Here is a 20396-nt window from a genome sequence, read left to right as displayed (position 1 = left end):
TTATTTTTATAAGCATTTTTAGTTGATTACAGACTTGTATTAAAGCTATGAGGATGAAATCATTCATTTCATCATTCGCTCAAGCCCTGATGTCATAGAGTTAAACATCATTTGATGACATTGCATACATGGTGGAATGGTTTTAATAAAAGATATACTCCAAAAATGCCTTACCTATCACACAAGTACAAAATCAATATATTTTTTTCTAACTGGAATGTTGGGTCAGCCAATATGCCCATCTTTGTCCTAGGTTTCGTTTTGGGTAACCTGGTCACTTCAATTGCAGATGTTTTCCAGCAATTTCTCTGCGATGAGACCAGTGAGTCAAATAATGACAGACAACATGTTGATTCTGAAGCTATACCTGGACTATCGACTAAAAATTCTTGCATGGAAACAATGACTGACAATGTAATGCGTACTGACCAAGCAACCTCAGCTGAAATGAATACAATAGCATCACTATCGAGGATGCTGGGAAAGGTTACAACTGGAAATGATTTACAACCTGCAGCTGTTGATTCTGGGGCTGTAATTCACGCTCCGATGGGCACCAAAACTCAAGGTAATGCAACTTTCACCATGTCCAGTTGCCCTGATGATCTCAATCCCCCTCAAGAGTGTGTACAAAGACCAGCTATTAAGAACAAGGCAGTAGTAAACACAAATATGAGCCCACTGTCAGGTCATAAAGATGAAGAAGATTCAATAAATAATCCCATAGAAAACATTTTACATTCTGAATATATATTGGAAGCCAACAATAGGGGCTCTGAAGAGGAATTTTCCTCAACATCAAGTCCTTCAACTGGTCACCATCCCACAAGTAGAGAGGAATTGGGAATCGAACTCTCAGTGTTGGATGTAAGAGTTGCTACAAATAATAATACTTTGACTTTGCCCTATGATCTTATTTCGGAAGGTGAACAGAATATGATTACTTGCACGCCCTCATATCTTCTCAGTGAGATTGGATCAATTTGTGGTTGCAAGTTTCCATGTGATACAACAACTCACAATGCACCACTATCTTGCAATTCCTGCACCAATAACACATCAAGTCAACCAGACCAACTAAATAACACAAGAGTTTCTGAAACTGGATTTGTACCAGATCTTCTTGTGGACACTGTAACAGAACTTCAACATAGCAATTCTATTGCCGCCAATGATTCCACAAACTGCAACAAATCAAGAATGTTCACTGATATTGACTCTCCTGTTGGAACTGATGCTGCAAGTCCTCAGGCTGTTCCACGATTAGCTCCAATTTGTCTGGAAAATCCCGATTTAAGATGTGTTCCCATATCCAATAGGTCAGATGGAATCACATCCAGCAGAAGTTTTGAAAGCTTGGATGTTATTGGAACAGCCAAGGATGAACCTAATGTCCTCACCCCCAAATTACAAGTGGAATCAACTACATCACCTATGCTGACTACAGCCATTAATTTCAAAGAATGTTTAAAACCTCTACAAGGGCCTGATGTTGGAGTAAGTGAAACTTTGGGCCTAAATTTTGGTTCTACCACTCAAGAGCAGTACACAAATATTGATGGCAGAGATAACAAAACCCTTTCAGAATCTAAGTCTTCTTCCAAAGAAGATGTCACCACTCCTTCAATTTCACATGGATTCCCCAATTTTATTGATAGTTTAAAATCTGTACCTAGGTGTAACACTCCCACCGATTCAATGATTCTCATACCAAGTGATTTGGAATGTGTCACTTCCTTCGGTGATTTTGAACAGAGTGATGTTTTTGAAAGCATGGGTGTTATGGACAATGTAGAAGAAACCACAGAAATATTCTCTGACCCTGCAGCAAAAAAAGAATATTTACCGCCTACTACAATTACATTTACCAATGTTTGTGGTAGTTTACAGACTAAACATAGGCTTCCAACTCCTGATGTTGAAATAAACTCAAGAGAAGATGAATATATGGAAGCTTATTCTGGTCCTATAGGCCAAGACCAACTTGATTCACTGAGTCTCATTTCAAGTGAGTTGGATTGGGTTGATGCTTTTGAAAGTATGGATGATATGAATAGAGCAGATGAGACTATAGCAAAACCTAGTGGACATGCTTCAAAAAATGATGATTCAAGAACCTCTCCTGGGGAAACTACAATGATGGATTTCATTGGAGTTTTAAAACCTGAGAATATTGTTCCAACTCCAGATGATGAAATTAATACAGAGGAAGAAGATAATTTTGAATGTGACTTTGGTCCTACCTGTAAAGACCAGCTTGATCCTGCCCAAGAACAGCATCATTTACTAACCAACCCGATAGTAAATATGTTTGATTTGACCACCCTCAACAGTGATTTGCATTCATCAACTGATGTAGTAAACTTGGACATTACTGGAGAACCCGACAAAATCGTTTTAGAATCAGTTGGAGATGGTTCCAATGAAGAGGATTCGGGGACCTCCCCAATATTTAGTCCAGTTAACAATTTCACTGGTAAACATCAGCCTATGCTCCTAACCCAAGACGTTGAACTAAAATTGAAAGATTGCTTAAAGGAAACTGATTGTGCACCAACTTCTCAAACTCAACCAATAGGCTCTATTTCAAGTCATTTACATTCAATGTCCACCAGTGGTTTAGAATTGGCTGATATTATTGAAACTGCAGAAGTGACAAAAAGTAATCATGAGGCTGAAATCAGTAACTCTATTTCAAAAGAACATGCTGATTCATTAACTTTACCGATGACAGCTATGCCCATCAGTTTCAATGATGCTTTTAAACCCATAGTACAGCTACCAACCCCAAATCTAGTTCACACAATACCCGCAATTACCTCAAAATTCCAAGAGGATTCAAGTACGTCACCTATTTCAACAAATGTTGCAAATTTGTTGAGTGCTTTTGAACCGAAACCTCTGCTACCAACTCAAGATGTTGAATTAAAGGAAGGTGACTCTAATTGCATTTGCCAAGACATGTCTGATTCAAGAAGCCTCCTATTGTGCACATTGGATATGATAAATGGATTAAAATCAGACACTTTTGAAAGCACAGATATTATGGACCATGCTGATGACATAGTGGAAGAGTTCAGGGAACCTGAATGCAGTGATTCAATTATTTTCCCTCAATCAACTGAACTGTCAGATGCAGCTGTTTCCTTTCAGATGAAACAGGACACTTTCCCCAGAAACCCTGGACCTACTTACCAAGATTCCTCAACTAGTCCTATAAAAAATATGTTGGATTGGATGACATCCAACAGTGATTTTGAATCGGGCGATGCTTTTGAATGCACAGATGTCTTAAGGAATAATGAGACTATCGGTGATTGGAACGTCCCTACATTCAAAGAAGTAAATGATTCAACTACTGGCAATGTGTCAATGACAATGAACAATTTATTTTCTGTTCCTAAACCAACATGTGTGCCAACAAATTCAGATGATGATGAAATCAAGCACTATGGCACTTTGGAAATGAATTCTCCAATTTATAAAAAGAGTGTTTCACCAACCAGTATCAGCGGTGGGACCACATCCCCACAAGAACCAACTGATTCAATTGCCTCGTCTATATTAATGACATTCAACTATTTTATGGATCATTTAAAAACCTCTACTCCAAAGCTTGAGGAGGTTCCGAGAGATGAAAAAGTTGATTTTGATAGTACTTGCCAAGAGTACCACGATTCACCAAATAGTTCCACACCACCTATGTTCGAATGGTTTACATCAACCAATGATTTACAATCATTACTACCTATTGAAAACATTAGCGTGGAGGGTGAAGATGGGGAGATCAAGGATGAACAAAGTATGCTTAGCAATATTGATGGTCAACTAGATGATAGAGAAGCTACTAAGGATACTACTCCATCTTTCCTATCCATGAACAATGAAATCAATCCTCCTGACTGGTTGAAAGCAAAACTTGTGCTTGAACCTGCAAGTGAAGAAATTGCAAAAGATTGGGAATCTCATTCCGGTCTTACTGTTCAAGAGCAGTTGAATTCACCACCCTGGTTTAAATCAAGTATGACTGATCTTTCCCAAAATCTAAATGTATTACCAACTGAAGAGAGTGTATACTTAGGAGCAAAACCCAGAAAGACTTTTGAAAAATCTAGTAGTAATTTCAACATGACTATGACGTTTAATGAGACAAATTCATGTGAACAAGAATCTACAAATTGTTGGCAAAGTCCGATTGTTGGGACTGTTTCCCAAGAGTCACGTGCTTCCATCACGTGGCCTACATTAGATTTGCTAGATGGAATTATTCCTGATAAGCCTACTAAATCTGCAGTTTTAACAACTTTTCAGGGCTTGGAATGCCTACCCAGAGATGACGACAAGCTCACCAAAAGCGAGTCAGAGGTTTTGACACATTTCAATATGACAGAAAGTACACTTTCTGAGACAGAGTCCCCTTATGATTTAGACCCTACATCGGAAGTTGATTCCAGTGATGCTTCAGAAGCTGGATTTATGCACACAACACCAGATAGTTGGTGTGTTGCATTATTGGATGAAGATAATGTTCCAGTGGGAATACACTCTCATTCTCAGGAACAACCTGATTCAATTACTGCGCCTTTGAGTGTACTCAATCCGAGGAAACCCACAGATGAGTTTGTATCTGCATCTGTTTTACCATGCGTTCAAGGCATTGAAGATTTATCTGAAGAGGATGACCAAGTGACACCAACTTGTGGAATTTTTTCCTGCCAATCCCAAGATTCAGATGACTTTCAAATTCCCAATTCAATTTCTGACACAATTTCCGCTGACATTTTAGAAGATGCTCATATTCCAGGAACCCAATATAGTCCATGCAGTCAACAATTGGATGGATACAAAGACTCTTTGGAAGATCTGTCTCTTCAACAGGAGTCAACTTTTAAAATCAGAGATCCCATTGATCAAATGGATTTCAGCGATAACGTCAATGCGGAATTCTCGGACCCAACTGTTTATGTTCCTTACACTGATGAAAGTGATGAAGACTCCTCTTTGGAAATGCTTTCTAGTTTTCCTTTCCGTGAACGTTACAATTCGCCAACGTGGCCTATGTCAGGTGTGCTGGATCAACTTAAATCCATTGATGGTTTTGAATCTAAATCAGTTTTCCTACAACCAAGTCGTCTTGGCGATGACGAGGCAGGGACACTGACTGGAGTACTTTCCCTCCAGGATACTTATAATTCAAATAATTTCCAAATTCCAAGTACACTTTTTGGGAGCCACCCTTGTGGATTAGAAGCAACCCAAATACAAAACATCCAGGAAATCCCACGCTATGAGTTACTGGCAACATATGATGGTCCATTATCACGGTCCCTTAATTCCCTGGATCATAATTCATCGAGTAACTTTCGCAAAGTCAATTCCAATGACGATTCCGGAAATGAAATCCTGAATCTGCGTAGCGTTTTTCCATGCTTTGCACTCATGGATTATGACGAAGTCTCTTTGGGGAAGTTTTCTTGCTCTATGCAAGAACCACACAATTTGATAAACTGGAATACAAGAGTAGTTGACGAGTTTACAGCCAGAGACAGATTAGAAACTGAAGCTGTTTTAACGCACATGAATTCCGAAGACACAGAAAGTAAACTTTCTGACATCAATACATTTGACGGAATAGAAACTCCATATATTTTTCCCTCCCGAGATGTAGCACACATTTTCATTCCTACATTGGATGGCCATTTGAAGGAATTATCCCCTGATAAATCCAGAGTGTTGCACGACTCAATGACTTTCAGCACAACCCCACGTACCTCCAGCGAGATGGCAACTCCAGACGTCACACATATAACAGATACGGATAAAGATGTTGGCACTTCAAAAATACGTTATCAATTTCCTTTCCAAGAACAACACAGTACTTGGTCAATTCCAAATGTGCTTGATGAGATCAAATCCACAGATGGATTAGAATCCTCATCTTTTTTCCAACTTGTAAATCTTGAAGGAACGGAATCTGAATCTGAACATGAGGCTTCAAGTATCAGCCCTGGGCTCTCTTTTACATATTCAGATCATGCAAATAGCTTTCCAATTTCAGATGAACTCAATGAAATGACTGACGATGTATAGCCCTGAGTTTACACATTAATTCTGGATTCTAAGCTTAGTCTATGTTATAGATCTCATCATATCCTTTGAAGTTAAGTGTCAGTGTTATGTTTTGGCACCATTCTTATTGGTGTATAAATGTAAAATTCCTGGCCTGGTTACACTTGTTACGTCTCCCCAGGCCAGGGCTTGTACTGTGATCCTACTATCTACTCTTCTAACTTATAGAAATAAGATTTTACAGTGAAGATATAGTTTTATTAGTATATAATGATTTGATCTAATTAAAAATGTCTATATTTTGCTTTGTTGGTGCCTATTCTTATGAATTAGAGACTTTCCAGATCACAGTAGCTTACTTTTAAATTGATCATTATTCCATTACTTTGTATTGAATGCTTCAATCTATTATCAAGTTATGTGGTTTCATGATCTTATGTAACTTGATTTCGAATCGACTCACATTGGAAGCCATTGATGGCAACCAAATAGACCTTTTTATATATTGTAGAGGTGAAAGACCTACAAAACAAAGTAAAAATATTTGGGTTGTTTTTGCAAGTTCCTTTCACATCAGTCAGAATTGAAAGAAAACTAGGCAAATCCCATTACATCCCAGGAAACCAAAAAAATGAAGGCTTGCCCATAACCACCAGGTGACCCACTTTTGAGGTCTGATCCTCCATCCTTAAAAAAAATGTTCTCTCTCTACTTTTTACCTTGTCTATTCAAAGGACATCTAAAGCATTCTCTTTGTAGAAGTGCAGAGGCTTCAGAGAACTCATCGTGCCCGGAAGTTGAAAGGCCAACATCAGAGAGTTGAAAAGTAGAAAAAAGAAAATTCACAGTCGGCCTTGCAATGAAGTGTCCAAATGCAAATGAGTTGGTGGCATGCAGTGACAGCAGCACTTAAATACCATTTGAAAAATGGAAAGTCATTATTTCCATCTCCCCTGCATGCATTTGAATGTGCTTTGATAGAATTTGAGTCTAGACAGGGGACTGGCACTTCCCCAAGCCAGTACTGCAAGATAAAAAAAATGCGAGAAAGGGACTTGACAAAGCAATACTTGATTGACCTAACAAGCACAAAGTCAATGAATTTTCTATTTTTTTTTTTGCAAGCCGCAACCAGTTGGAGTTGGTCAGAGTGTTGTCAGGAGTGCGAAGAGCAAGTATCACGTGGCCAAGTCTGTGAGCTTGTGAGAGACCTCACTTTCTTTTCAGCAAATCTTTAGAATTTAATCTTTTGTTAATCCCCAGAGAGAAGAGCACATCTGTTGCACTTTGGATGTTGAGTGCCCTTTTAAAAAATAATATTTATATATATGAAGATGAATATAAACAGATTTGTTGTTTTTATGACCTCCAATAACACTCTAAAGTAGGTGAAAAAACAGTTTAGTGTGCATTCCCCAACACATTCTTGGAGAAGAAGGTAACCTTGAACTGCTAAAACAAAATAAAGAATGCAGAATTTACTATTAAAATATCTCCTGCCATTGACTATAAGAGACGTCCAATTCATCCCCACTGAATCCTTTTTGAGATTGGAATTATTGTAATGCCATACAAAAAGTGTGCACAAGAAACGGTGAGCATCACTTGCATTGGTGGTTCAGTGGTAGAATTCTCGCCTGCCACGCGGGAGGCCCGGGTTCGATTCCCGGCCAATGCAACACAACTTTTTTTTCCCGTTCAAAAATTATTGCGTCTATGCAAATGTTATCTATGGCGGCTTTTATTGCTACCTCCAGTAAAAGACGACATCTATAAATGTTGTTTGATGATCTGCTTGCAAAATGGAGTTATATCCTGCACCGATGTCAGAATTGCATTCGTGTATGCATACATCACGTCCCAAGTGTCTAATATTATATAATAAAGACTGCAATGCAAATGTGACTAGCCCGAGAAAGTGAATGGGAAATGCAACCGTCGAACATGTATGCACACTCCACTCATTTTTATGAGTTCATGCATAGGTTCACACAGTTATGTCATTATAATGCCCCACTACGGCCGGCCTTGATGGGAAGCCATTTTTTTTTTGCGCTACACTGCATTCTCTGGCTGAACTCTTCCTGGGCTGAGAGTTAATGTAATCATAAAAATGGACAAAACCGGAGAGCCGTTTAATCACCTGTCTCAGAGAGAGACATTTTGAGACACTTTTTAGATGATTGTCAACAGGAACTTGACTACTCAAACGCATACTTTTTATATTTTCTATGCTGCCAAACCTCCCACTTCGAATGGATTCGACATCTAGTGCTGTCAATGGTTTGGTTTGTTGTATATTTCTGCAGTTTAAATATTTTTTTCTTGTTTTGGGGGTATTTTTTTCCACCATTTTTGCAGGATTTTTATGAATGGTGGTTTTAATATCTTTTTGATAATGGCATAGCATAATGACTGCTTTGGAAATAACATCAACATAATGTCAATGGTGAATACTGTTGAAAATATTTAATGTTTGAAGCCAAACACATGTCATTCAGAGTCTGGAGGAACAAATGCAATAGATAAACTTGTGAAATAGTGGACTATCTCTAGAAAATGGAGGTAATGTAAAGGATTCATGCTACGCATTGTACTTCTTGAGCAAGTCATTTTGCCAGTGCCTCTTGCGATCTGGAAAAACTTTGGGCATGCGGATCTTCTTGAAGTCATCGATGCATTTCTTCAGATCTTCTTCCAGCATCTTCCTCTCCTCCTCATCTTCATTGACCCCCACAGGGGGGCCGCCATTCTCTCGGAGGATAAGACGGGGCAGCGTCTTGAGGTTACGGTCGTTCGGGCGATTGGGGCTTTTGGGGCAAGGTGGAGTTGAAGGAGGACTGGCGGTGGTGGGGGAGGGCGGTGGCAGAAGAAGGACGCTTGGGGGTGGCGGGGGGAGTTCGGGGCTTCCTGGTGGAAATGATGGAGGTAATGGGGTGAGGGGAGGGGATTTGGGTAATGGTGGCGGTTGTATGTCCGGTATTGGGAGGCTGCTACTTTCTGGGAGGCTCTGGGTTCGAGAACTATTGCTTATGTTGGCGGTACTGTTGGGTTCTGCCGAGGACCATTCCGCTTCAATTTGGAGTGGGGTCTCTTCAGGGAGAGTCTGGAAATCTGGAGTTGTGTTGGCCTTGGGAATCACTGATGAGCCACCTAAAGAAAAAGAATAAGACAGAATGTTGTTTCATTTAAGATCCTTGTTAACTCTTTGTGGCATTACGCATTATAGAGTATGTGATATATCAATAGTTTAGTACATTTTGCACATTATTTCTTAGTATTCGCCGACACCGATGTTGTATTGCTGCAACATTCATGAGTACAGTCAGAGGTCATGTACAGTAGGAGTTTTCAAAAAATAATGAGTTCGACTCTATAGTGATTGCTCAGTCAAAGAACAACTAAAAAAATAAGTACAAACACAGTTGAGTATTTAACATTCAAACTGTAGCAATTATGGCTGCCAATTGCTGTTTCAAAATACCAAATTGCAAAAAAGCTATGCCAATATTTGTCAAGAAATTACAATGTTGGGAGATAATAACTTTAATTATCTTCTCCCCAAAGCAAGATTGCTGGATAACGGACGTGTTTTGCCTTGTAATAAGTCCAATTAAAAAACAAAACAAAATAATTGCTTTAATTTTGTATGACTAATCGAAGTACATCATGTGGCTGGAAAATAACAGATGCTTTGTCTCTCAGTGGAGAGGCTGGAGACACTTTAAGGGGACAAATAACCCCTAAAATCACACAATAGGAATAGAAGACAAAACCTAATGTGTATATTCCCCAGTACGTGATAGTGTGAAAGCCTCTCACAGAAGCCGAGGGAGTCATTTTGTGACAAAAGACCCAATCTCATCTTTGCGTGAATAGTTGCAAATGATGTAGTACATTTTTCTGTTCATACCCCAGATGCACTTTAGTCTGATTTCATTTCTGTTCTCTAGTGTCGTAACTCTCGAGACTGGTCTTGGCCTGGAGACTAATTTCGTCATTAGTATTATCATTTTTAAATCATCATGTGGGCAGGGCAGTGGGATAGTGCCAATGACGTACGGGGACATTAAATTATTTGAAATTATTACCAGCTCAATAATGATGGTTTGTTGCCATACCAACAAAACACGAGTAAAAACATTGGTCACACAATATAGGTACATTTCCCCAAAAGAATTACTCTATCCAACATTTGAATCTGCCACATTTAGAGGGGATGGGAAGATATGTTTTGATTGATTGGCCATAGTTTTGCATCAACACTATTGCGAAGGAATACTGCAATACTACATACTCACTTGACTATAAAGTAATGTACTCTCTAGGCTTGGTCTCACACTTCATTTCAGTTATAATGAATGGTGCAAGATGTCCAATCCACTTCCAGTGGGAAGGATGGCAGCAAATAAATGAACATTTTGTTTACTAGAGATAAATTCATATCAATTCCCAACACATGTGTAATTTGTTTCTACACATCTGTCAACAAGGCAGTGTCCATAGCTTGTGTTTTTAGGATAAGGCGACAAATGGTTGAAAACTCCATTTCCAAAAGTTCATATTCTCATTCTGTAATACTTCCAAATACCGCTATCGTCATTTTACTGCCTTATCGGTGCAACACATGTCCTTTCTCCGCACATCAACGTGACAGAGTACCCGAGGCATAACGTTGTCGTCCACCTTATGTCTTTGTCATTAATGCGTGGGAGTTTTCCTGTGTGTGTGTGTGGATGTCTTTATGCTCGGTACATGGCCGGGCATTTGAAAGTGGTATAGATAAAGACAGAAAGAAAAAAAAAAAAAAAGAAAGAAAGGTGGCAAAGAAGGAACACGTTCTCCACCCGCCGCCTAAGTGTGCACAGTGCATTTCAAATCAGCTGTAATGAATACGTGTTTGAGGATGCCAGGCCGTGGGAGTATGGGGGTTTAGCAGTGTCGGAGGAATAATCCAATGGGGGATGGGCTCCATAATTTCCTCCATCGCTAAGCCTTGTGAAGGAGAACAGCAAAAGGGAGCACTCAACCTTTTTTTTTTTTTTTCCTCCCAGAGGCCACTTCTGCAGGGATGTATGCAAAAGCCAGTGTACTTTCTCACATAAGCACTCTGGCATTCTGGCAATCTGTGCAATGTGTCACGCTGTTCCGTCGCCATCATTTTTGCTATTAGCAGCTTCGATGTGTTAACGCTGTTGACATTTAGCACCTTAATGTCAAAGAACCTACTTGGGAAGGTTTGTTATGTTGTTCCCCTTGAAAAATGGGGTTAACACTGCAATAGCTGCAATTATGTTAGCGAGTTTGAAATTCAAAGTAAAGGAGCATCAACGTCAACTATGATATTATGATTATTATGATAGTACATTTTTAGATATTAGGTGTTTTTTTGTATATAGCCACCTGATAGTGTAGTGGTTTGTTCGTCTGACTTTGGTGAGGGTTCAATTCCAGCTGGTTAAATTTCCAGGCTTTCATAGTAAGAAAAGGAGCATAAGAGTTAAGCTATGTGAGATTCGTTATGATAAAAATAATGCCTCCATAAAAAGAAAATGCACACATGTTTAACACATGTTACACGGTTAATTTATTATCTAAATGAGTTGTCCTAATGGATTACATTACTCATTCTAATTCATTTTCAAACACTAATATTGCAAATATAATAATGAATTGGTTAGAACCGACAGAAGAAAAATAAAAAAATTGCTAGCACCTTATAGTAGTCTCTATTATTCATAACATACTCTGTTATATATTTTAGTACAATTAGTTTTAAATGAAGAACAATACGGAATGAAATTTTCACTACCACATAGACATTGAGTATTTTAAATGTAAAGTACACACCATGTACACACTTTCTTCTATTCCGGAGATAAAGGAGCACAATACTAATTGAGAAAAGCTTCACTGGCAGCAATGTGTGCGTTTTTTGAAAAGGCTGAGCAGTGTGTTGAATAGTGGCAGCATTTGAAGGGTACTTGCACAATACAATGCTTAGTGGAGGTCCAAATTGTATCTTCTTTCAACATCAGCCCTCAAAATGTCAGTCAAACAATGGAACATCTCAGAGGACTGTTCCTACACCTGCGAGCAAAATGCTGGCAGTAATGCTGCTTTTTTCCTCAAAAAGTGGCATCAGGTGAATATCTAGGTTCATTCCATGTTGTGCCATAAAATGGAAAGCCTTTTAATTGTTATGCCTCTCCACAAATGAGGTACATTTGCCAAAAAAATTCTCAATTCCTACCAAAAAAATGTTCAGTTTTCAGATTTATATTGAAGGAATGAACTATCAATTGCTTGATTAGCTCAACATACAGACACAGTAAAAAAAACATGATTTTTTTGGTTGTTTTGTGTTATGTATTGAACAGAATGTAATGCGAATTCTAGAATGACCATAAACCCATGTTTTAGAAAACTTCCATGTAATATCTGCTGATGTTTTGTGACCTAACGACAGTGGAATGGCAAACACGAGGATGACGGCATCTCCATGGAAACGTCTCTACGGTGTTCAGGAGGCAGAGCCAAAGTGGATTGTTACGTGTCTAAGAGCAGTAAGAAAGCCTTTCATCCACAATGTGTGACTGTACACTACCTATATAGTCCCTTTCATATAACATTTTGGCCCTTATTAACTGTTTTCCATATAATTACTGAGTGTGTAGCTCACATATCGAAACAAATGCTTCATATGTTTGGCTTGGCCACCTTTAGTCTTACCACTGACAGGCTTTTCTCTTTGATTACCATCAGAGCACAAACACGTGGGCGTGTAATTAGACGTTTTGACACGGCTCTAAATTTACATGCCGCTATGAAAAGAATCAAAAATTCGTTAGTGCGCACTCGGTAACCACTGAGCAATTACAATGCTGTCAAACCACATCATGTTGAGAAAATGAGTGACAAAAATGGCATGAGATTTCTGAGCTGTGAAAGAAAAACCATCATTTGTCTAACTAATAAAAGCTTTTCCTTTCAGTCTGAGAGGAAAAACTAAATATTTGGACACACGTTTACATGCTTGAGCTCATCTCTTTTCACACTACAGACAAGGAAGGACTGCAGTACCAAGGACAAAGCTGACCCTTTCAGATTACTGATAATTAGACAGGCAGATTAGAAAACCAGTCTCCAGATGGCTGGGAGGTGAATCCCAGCCTAGCAACAGCTAACAGTGACACATTTCCAACCTGTTGCTCACACATTGACATACCTTTAGGCACATCATCATTTACAAATCTGCACAATGTTCTGTATCAAACGCACTTGTAACAGCTTTCACAAACAAAAGCTTGTGTTGCATGTTTCCTTTGACTGAAAAAAAAACAAATGTGTGCAATGGCACATCTGTTTGTTGTTTTTTTGTGCCATGTGGTTGCCTGGCAACCATTACAGAGTGTCCCTATTGCTTAAAATTGGCTAAGTTAGACTCCAGCACCCCCATGACCTTTCTGAGGAGGAGTGGTGGGGAAATTTAATGGATGAATGAATAAAAGGAGTAAAATGTATTATAGCATATTTAAAAATAAAGCTCAAAATAAATGTTTTAGAGATGTATAAGTCCCCCAAACTGTCATTTTTGTCATCTCTTTGCCTCTTTGTTTGTTTCTTTTGAGATTCTCTCAACCCATTTGCATCTTTATTGATCTTTTTCTCACAAAATATGTCACTAGTCTCCCCAGACCGGTTAATTTGCCTAATGCCATTGCTCGGCGCAATCATAAATTTCTCTTAAGTACACAACAATGGTTCTTGTGGGGCAAGAGGCAATATTGTGTAGCAGCCAGGAGAGGGAGAAAGCAATACCCTGGCACACATATTGACCATATTTGGGGAAGTACATGTACCCTATGCTGGAGGACACAACCATCCAGTGTAGTTACACATCTGGCCCAATGCCTGGTCCACTAAAAATACTCTAACACACAATGAGATAAAGATGCTGCGAGCCAGTGTTGTCACACGCGGCTGCACGGAAGCTTACATGCGAGCGTGGGTGTTTGTCGTCAAGGGTGATATACGAACTCGATAGTTCAACGATGCAACAAAAGTGAGCAGACGTTTACGCAATTGAGTCACATGTTGATGGGGAAAATGATAGCGTTTAATGGACAGCTGGGACTCCCATTGCCAACGTTAGTTGTTGTCTCCCCTCCCAGTTTATAAGTGATGCTACAATCTCCTTATTTTTGCTATTGAGAGGGAAAGGCGGGTAAAAATGGTGCATGTGCCATATGGTTGTATAAATATATTATGAAATATGACAACCACAAGTGATAAACATGACAATCACAGCTCCTAATCATTGGCATAACTACACATATTCCATCCCGTCTGGATTTATCTTGGCTTCATTGGTGCCAGATGCCTGCTCAGCATAATGGTAAAGTGGGAAGTACATTGCCCTAGCGCAGCCCCTAAAGCACCCCGAGAACTGAGTGCACTCACCCAAAAAAAGGCGAGGAGGAACCTGTTCTCCGACTGCCAAACATAACGGGATGCTTTACGGATCCCAAAGTGGCAGCTGAAGTATTTGAGATGGCATGAATAAGCAAAGGGATGCAGATGGTTGCAGCCCGGTGCTTTGAATGAGCATCATGCTGTCAATGTCTGATGCAGCTGCCTGTTTAAGATGTCCCCAGAATCACCCCAGAAAATGAATGAATGCATTGTGTTAGGAGAGGAAATAGGAAAAGGGGGATTCCTGTTAAACTTCTTGAATTTTATACATCTAAGTATTCTCGACACCACTTATCCTGCTCAGTGTGGCAAGGAGTTGGCACTTATCCCAGTAGGTGATGTTAGGCTAATGCAGGGGTCGCCGACCTTTTGGAAACTGAGAGCTACTTCCTGATTAGTGATGGATGCACCGTTCTAAAAACAGGTGTTATATATTATAGTCATGAGTTATCAACTTTATCTACATATTCATTTGCAACTACTTTTTTTAGACCACTAAAGATGTCACTTGTTCTTGATGAGAAGAAAAAAACAGGGTGAAATTCAGTCTTCTGGTAAACAAGTTCCCTCCTGGAAAACCTGGTTTTAGAATATAACTAACTCACTGTCATGCAAATATCACATTTCGGACTTTCTGGTGATGTCATTTTATCGTAAATCGATATGACTCATGTAACATGCCGGCTAATTTCATGGCTCTTTATCTGTTTGGTGTAACACAATCGCAGGCCAGTCTATTGGAGTCCACTTGTCTCTGACATAGCTTTAAGAAGGAAGACATTTTTTGCAAAATGCTTTTTTATCCCCACCTCACTTCTCTCTCTGTGTGTCTCTCTCTTTCCTATTTTCCGTCTTTTTTCGCCTCCCCCGCCTCGGCCCACTTTCCAAGCCCCTTTTCCCCTTTGATGTACATCCCCTCCTGCTATCCAAATAGGGAAATCGCTGACCCAGCTGGCTGAGAAACAAGGCGATCATACGAAAGCCGCTCCGCCATGTGGATGACAATGACAGCAGGGGGAAACGTGACGAGGGGCGAATGGCCGCCGGGAGGAGGCGAGAACAGACCGGTCCTTTTTTTTTTTTTCTTTCCGCCTTGGGCTTTTGCAGCTGAATCGTAAAGCACAAATTTAATGGAACATGCAAATGTAGCCATTATGTAATGGGCAATCAACGAATGGGCCCGGAATGAGAAGGACCAGCTCGTCTACTGTTGAATGTCAAGTCCCGCGTCGGTTCAAAATGGCGGCTGGCTAAGACACCAGAGAGGAAAATTTCACACATTACACGTGACTCGGCAACTTTGTGCTAATGACTTTGTCAAAGTAGCCTGGCGTGAATTTGTTCTGAAGTCCTTGAGAATGTTGCACTCTGTGCAGTGTTCGTTTGGATAGAAAATGTATATTATATTATATTATATTATATTATATTATATTTAGGATCTCAGGTAAAATAGCTTGTGTTCTGTTGCATATATTTATATATATATTTATTTCTTTTTCTAATTTAGCTTTTATTATCAATGTACTAATTCATTCATGCATGTATAATTATAAAAATGCCTATATTTTAAAATCCAATCAAGATTCATATTTTTTCCATGATAAACAAAGTACTTTCTACTAATTAAGTTATTTTAAATCCTTAAATCCCAAAACAAACAAACATCAAGTCCATGTGCATATGCCTACAAGAAATGATGCGGTGTACCTAGATGTGGCCCCTGTGCCTTTAGTTTGACACCAGTGGCCATTTCTGTATATACATCTTATTTAATTATGCTTCAGCAGGATGTAAAACTGAACTTTCCCTTTTGGGGTGCGAGGTCGAGCACAGTGACAGAGGAATGCTGCCTGTTTGCTTTAGGCTTTTGGAGACACGGCAGGCATAACACAGACTCGTTCCCGGAGGACTCTTTGTTTTCCAAGAGGAGAGCCCTGTGTACTTTGCGGCTGTTTTGTTCCGTTCTCATTCGCCGCTTCCCCAATGCTGATGAATGTTTTCATCTTGGTCAAAAAAAAAGGATCAGGTTCCGCATGGAGAATTGCTGCTGTGTGATAATCTTGTGTTACATGAGTCAGAGGTTTACACAAGGATTTATCTCACCTACGGTACATTGGCCAGTACATAACTTGTTGTTCAACTGGAATTTAATAGCCATTGGTTTGTTTGATGCGGTTTGTATTGACCTTAGACAAAATCTGCTCTTACTCAGAATTGAAAACAATAATCTGGCAAAAATTAGGGTTATACAACCTGTTTTGGTGGGGATTTATAATGCCCAATTAAAAAAATGTATTCAAAGTTGTATTGTAATCTGCCCACTTTGTTTTATGCATTAATTTGTGTAATAAAAAATATGCATGGCGCCTATGAGAGAATTGCATTAATTCTCAAAGTGTAGTAATAGAATCAATTATTATTTTACCATTTATTATGTAAAAGTTATTTAAGGTATTCTTTTGTCTATTTCTTTTCAAACATTGACCTAATTAAAATTTCTATGTAACTTTCACATGTCAAAAAATTTTCATCTTTAAGTAGTTATTAATATTACAATATCTTTGCAGAGTACTACATTAAGAGATCATGTTTCAGTGCCATTGACAGCAATTGATGTCCAATCCAATTTTACCTGGAGGGTTGGCAGCCATTATTTGTTCAATCTCAGTCAAAATGGATTGAATGTTTATCACCATTAATGAGATATTTAAATGTTAGTTGAAAGGAAAAATCCTTATACAGTAACTAGTCAAATTTACATTAGACTAGATGATATAGGATACTAATCCAGTTTAGTTTTGAACCCAATTCCCTCCTGTTTCCACTAAATGTGAATCTAAGACAACATTTCCCATCCCAAATGCATATGAAAAAGAAAGAACATCCTTTATTTGGACAAGTTTTTTAGTTCAACACTTGTTTTCAACGTCTTTTGCGGCCAGCTCTAACATTTGACGCGGATGTTTAGTCACACATTTCACAACAAACATCAGACGAAAAACCCTGAAGGCCAAATATTTCCCATCCTAAATACATCAGCATGTGTGTGTGTGTGTGCTTCAACTATTTTCCAGACTGTGTTTTCAGCTGTTGGAGTTTGAGGTATGTTTACGATGTGCTGACCTTTCTGGAGCAGCGGCGGCGAAGCAACGGCACGGAACAAAACAAAACCAAAAAAATAAAAAATAAACGGACACAGGCTGACTATAAAGCGCCATCGAACCGTTCCCGTTTATTCACTTCAACTACACAACAGTTTCAAACAATATTGACGTAAAACCGCTTCTGTCGAGCCACAGAACGTCAACAAAACGACAAATATTAAGCGGCCTTATGGCGCAATTCTCACCCTCCTCGTGTCTGTTCTAGCGTGGCTGATTAAACTAGTAAAAGCTCTTGTTGCACAATCGATGCACTTTCTATTACTACCATCTCTGCTTTTCTTTTTTAGCCTTTTTGACAATATCTTTAAAACTAATGAATATTATCCGCTCCCTGCACGATCCCGGGATGTAAAATCCCAGGGCATGTTGCGTCTTATACTGCTCACGTCCCCTCTTGAGGCTTGTAAGAAGTTGAATTAACTGATTTATTTCGACTCAGAGGAATAAGATGGCCATTAGGGCTGGGACGATATATCTATATTGTGATATTTTTCAAAGGCTATGCTTCCAAAATGGTCCACTAGAACAAAATCAACCACTGGAATGGTATCTATGTTTAACTCATTGTCGAAAGGAACATTTATCCTAAAAATAATTGGACATCTAGTGCCGTCAATGGCAATTAACCATGCAATAATATAATATTGCTGTTATATAAAGGTTTCAATACTGAAATCTTTAACTCGACCAAAACTTTTCAATAGTATCTGAAATAGTATCTGTTAACTATATTTTTTTGCCAAACATGGGCGTTTAAAGCCAGTCTATTGTTTTCAATGGGGAAAGCAGTTAAGTATGAAAATGCATTTCGTTCCAATAATAAAGTTTTTTATCGTCAATAATTGTATTGATTTCTTGACCCAGGTGGTCCGTAATGGAGAGCCTTGTATCGCAAATTGTATTTGGAGATACCAAAATGCCCCCCTGCCTCCCAATGACCACTCATTTGAAGCCCTTTTTTCCAGTAATTTGAACAAAGCGATATCATAGAAACAGTTTTGCTTCATTCAAGGAGGCGGATGGAATGTCAAGAGGGGTTGTACGCCAAAGGTCCGTTTCCTGCAGACAGCTAGATGGGTCTGGGGGGGCTAAAGCTGGAGGTTGGAGGAGGGGTTGAAGGGTGGGAGAAGGTGCAAAGAGTCACTGGAATTGCGTGGAGTCTGGGGCAGAACATCTACATATAGTCTACTTGAGAGAGGGCTCAACGTGGAAGGGGACACTTGCAGACAGGGCTACGGGGGGCATGGGGCATGGGGGGAGGTTGGACAGCGTCACTCACGGTAGAACACGTATTCGGTGTAGCTGGTCCAGATTTTGTCATCCGTCTGCTCGTGGGCGAAGGCGCAGGTTCCCGTGGAGTTGCAGGCCACCATGTGGAAGCCGGCGTCGGCCAGCTTGTCGAAGGCCTGCTCCAGGAAGGTGAATTTCAGATAGTAGCGGGACGTGTAGCGCTCTGGCGGGCGGTCCGGGTCGCGGCTCTCGTTCAGGGTCTCGCCAAAGACCTCTTTGGCCAGGGACGTCTTCCCGCAGACCATAATGCGGGCCACCCGCCGGAATTTGGCGTCGGTGTGGCTGTCGCGGCCCAAGGTGTAGGAGCCTCGGTAGCCGATGGTGATGAAGCCCGACGTCTTCCCACCGTCCAACGAGGCGGGCGGCGGGCCGGTGGCGCAGGCCACCGCGCTCAGGGCGCTCAGGTTCCGGGCGAGGTCCGCCCCGGGCGAGGAGTCCTCCGGGTCGCTGGGACAGCCGTCGTCGCCCAGGGAGTTCTGCTTGCTTATCTTGGGAGCCAGTTGCTTGACCAGCTCGGGGAGGTTGAAGAACTCGGCCTCCCGTTGCAGGCGCCCGCGCTCGGGGAAGTGGTCCGGGAGGACCAGCTGCTGGTCTCGCATATAGTCGAGGATGTAGCGGAATAGGAAGCCATCCCTGTCCACGAAAAATCGGCCTTTGGTGTCTCTAGCCAGGCCTTTGGCTGACTTGCGGCTGAACATCTCCCATAAAAGGGAACCCGGCACGCTGGTGAGCGTGGAGTAGCGGGTGATGTACACCTGGCCGCCGACGTTCAATTCCACGATCTCCGGGAAAGGGAGTTCTTCCGTGGATATGCTGCTATCTGGTAGAGCCATGGCGGACGAAGTTTAACTTGGCGAGAACCAACCCGATGGACGGATGGAATAGCCCAAACCAATAAAATAATAATAATAATATTTTTTAAAAATCAAGTCAAAAACTGCCGTTTAAGCATGCACTAAACTAAAAACTGTCTACTCCATGATTAGCAAAAGATGGTGCATATCAGCATTGAGTCTAACGTTAGAGATTTCCTACGGAAATCCTGCAGAAGAGGAAGCGCAAAAATTTCACAACAGTCCATCACCAACGACTGGGACTCGAACCCGGAGGCGGACGCGAATCGGTGCGCAGATCCACGCCAACTTCATTGAGGCACTCCATAGTTAGTGAGCTCCGTGGGGGTCCCGTTGATGAAGAGCCACAAGATGAAGCCCACTTTCCACAAGTAGTGAGAGACGAGGAAGCTGTACAAGCACATCCGAATGGTTTCCATCTCGCCTGCGCGTGTCACACTGGAGCTCTTCTGCGGCTTAGTGGAACATAATTCCAGCGATAAGACACGCCCACTGGCGATGACGTGCGACCCCCACGATAAATTGCGTTTAACCGTTTATACGG

The 20396-nt window shown here is 40.5% G+C and overlaps 1 protein-coding gene and 1 non-coding gene across 2 annotated transcripts; one reads left to right on the top strand and one right to left on the bottom strand.

The window, feature by feature from the left end:
* The first annotated feature begins 7676 nt into the window (after nt 1-7676).
* On the top strand, nt 7677-7747 carry trnag-gcc (transfer RNA glycine (anticodon GCC)). The gene has a single exon. It is a non-coding gene; the product is annotated as a tRNA-Gly (tRNA).
* An 815-nt stretch (nt 7748-8562) lies between these two features.
* On the bottom strand, nt 8563-20328 carry kctd12b (potassium channel tetramerisation domain containing 12b). The gene is made up of 2 exons (XM_077732826.1): nt 18988-20328; nt 8563-9222 (listed from the first exon to the last, which is right to left on the bottom strand). Exons 1-2 carry the CDS (start codon nt 19829-19831, stop codon nt 8654-8656), a joined length of 1413 nt encoding a protein of 470 aa, XP_077588952.1. The 5' UTR covers nt 19832-20328; the 3' UTR covers nt 8563-8653.
* Between the last annotated feature and the right edge of the window lie 68 nt (nt 20329-20396).

Source organism: Stigmatopora nigra, chromosome 14 (genome assembly GCF_051989575.1).
Source record: "Stigmatopora nigra isolate UIUO_SnigA chromosome 14, RoL_Snig_1.1, whole genome shotgun sequence".
Classification (NCBI taxonomy): Eukaryota; Metazoa; Chordata; class Actinopteri; order Syngnathiformes; family Syngnathidae; genus Stigmatopora; species Stigmatopora nigra.
The sequence above is the reverse complement of the archived record's forward strand: the minus strand, read 5'-3'. Positions and strand labels throughout refer to the sequence as shown.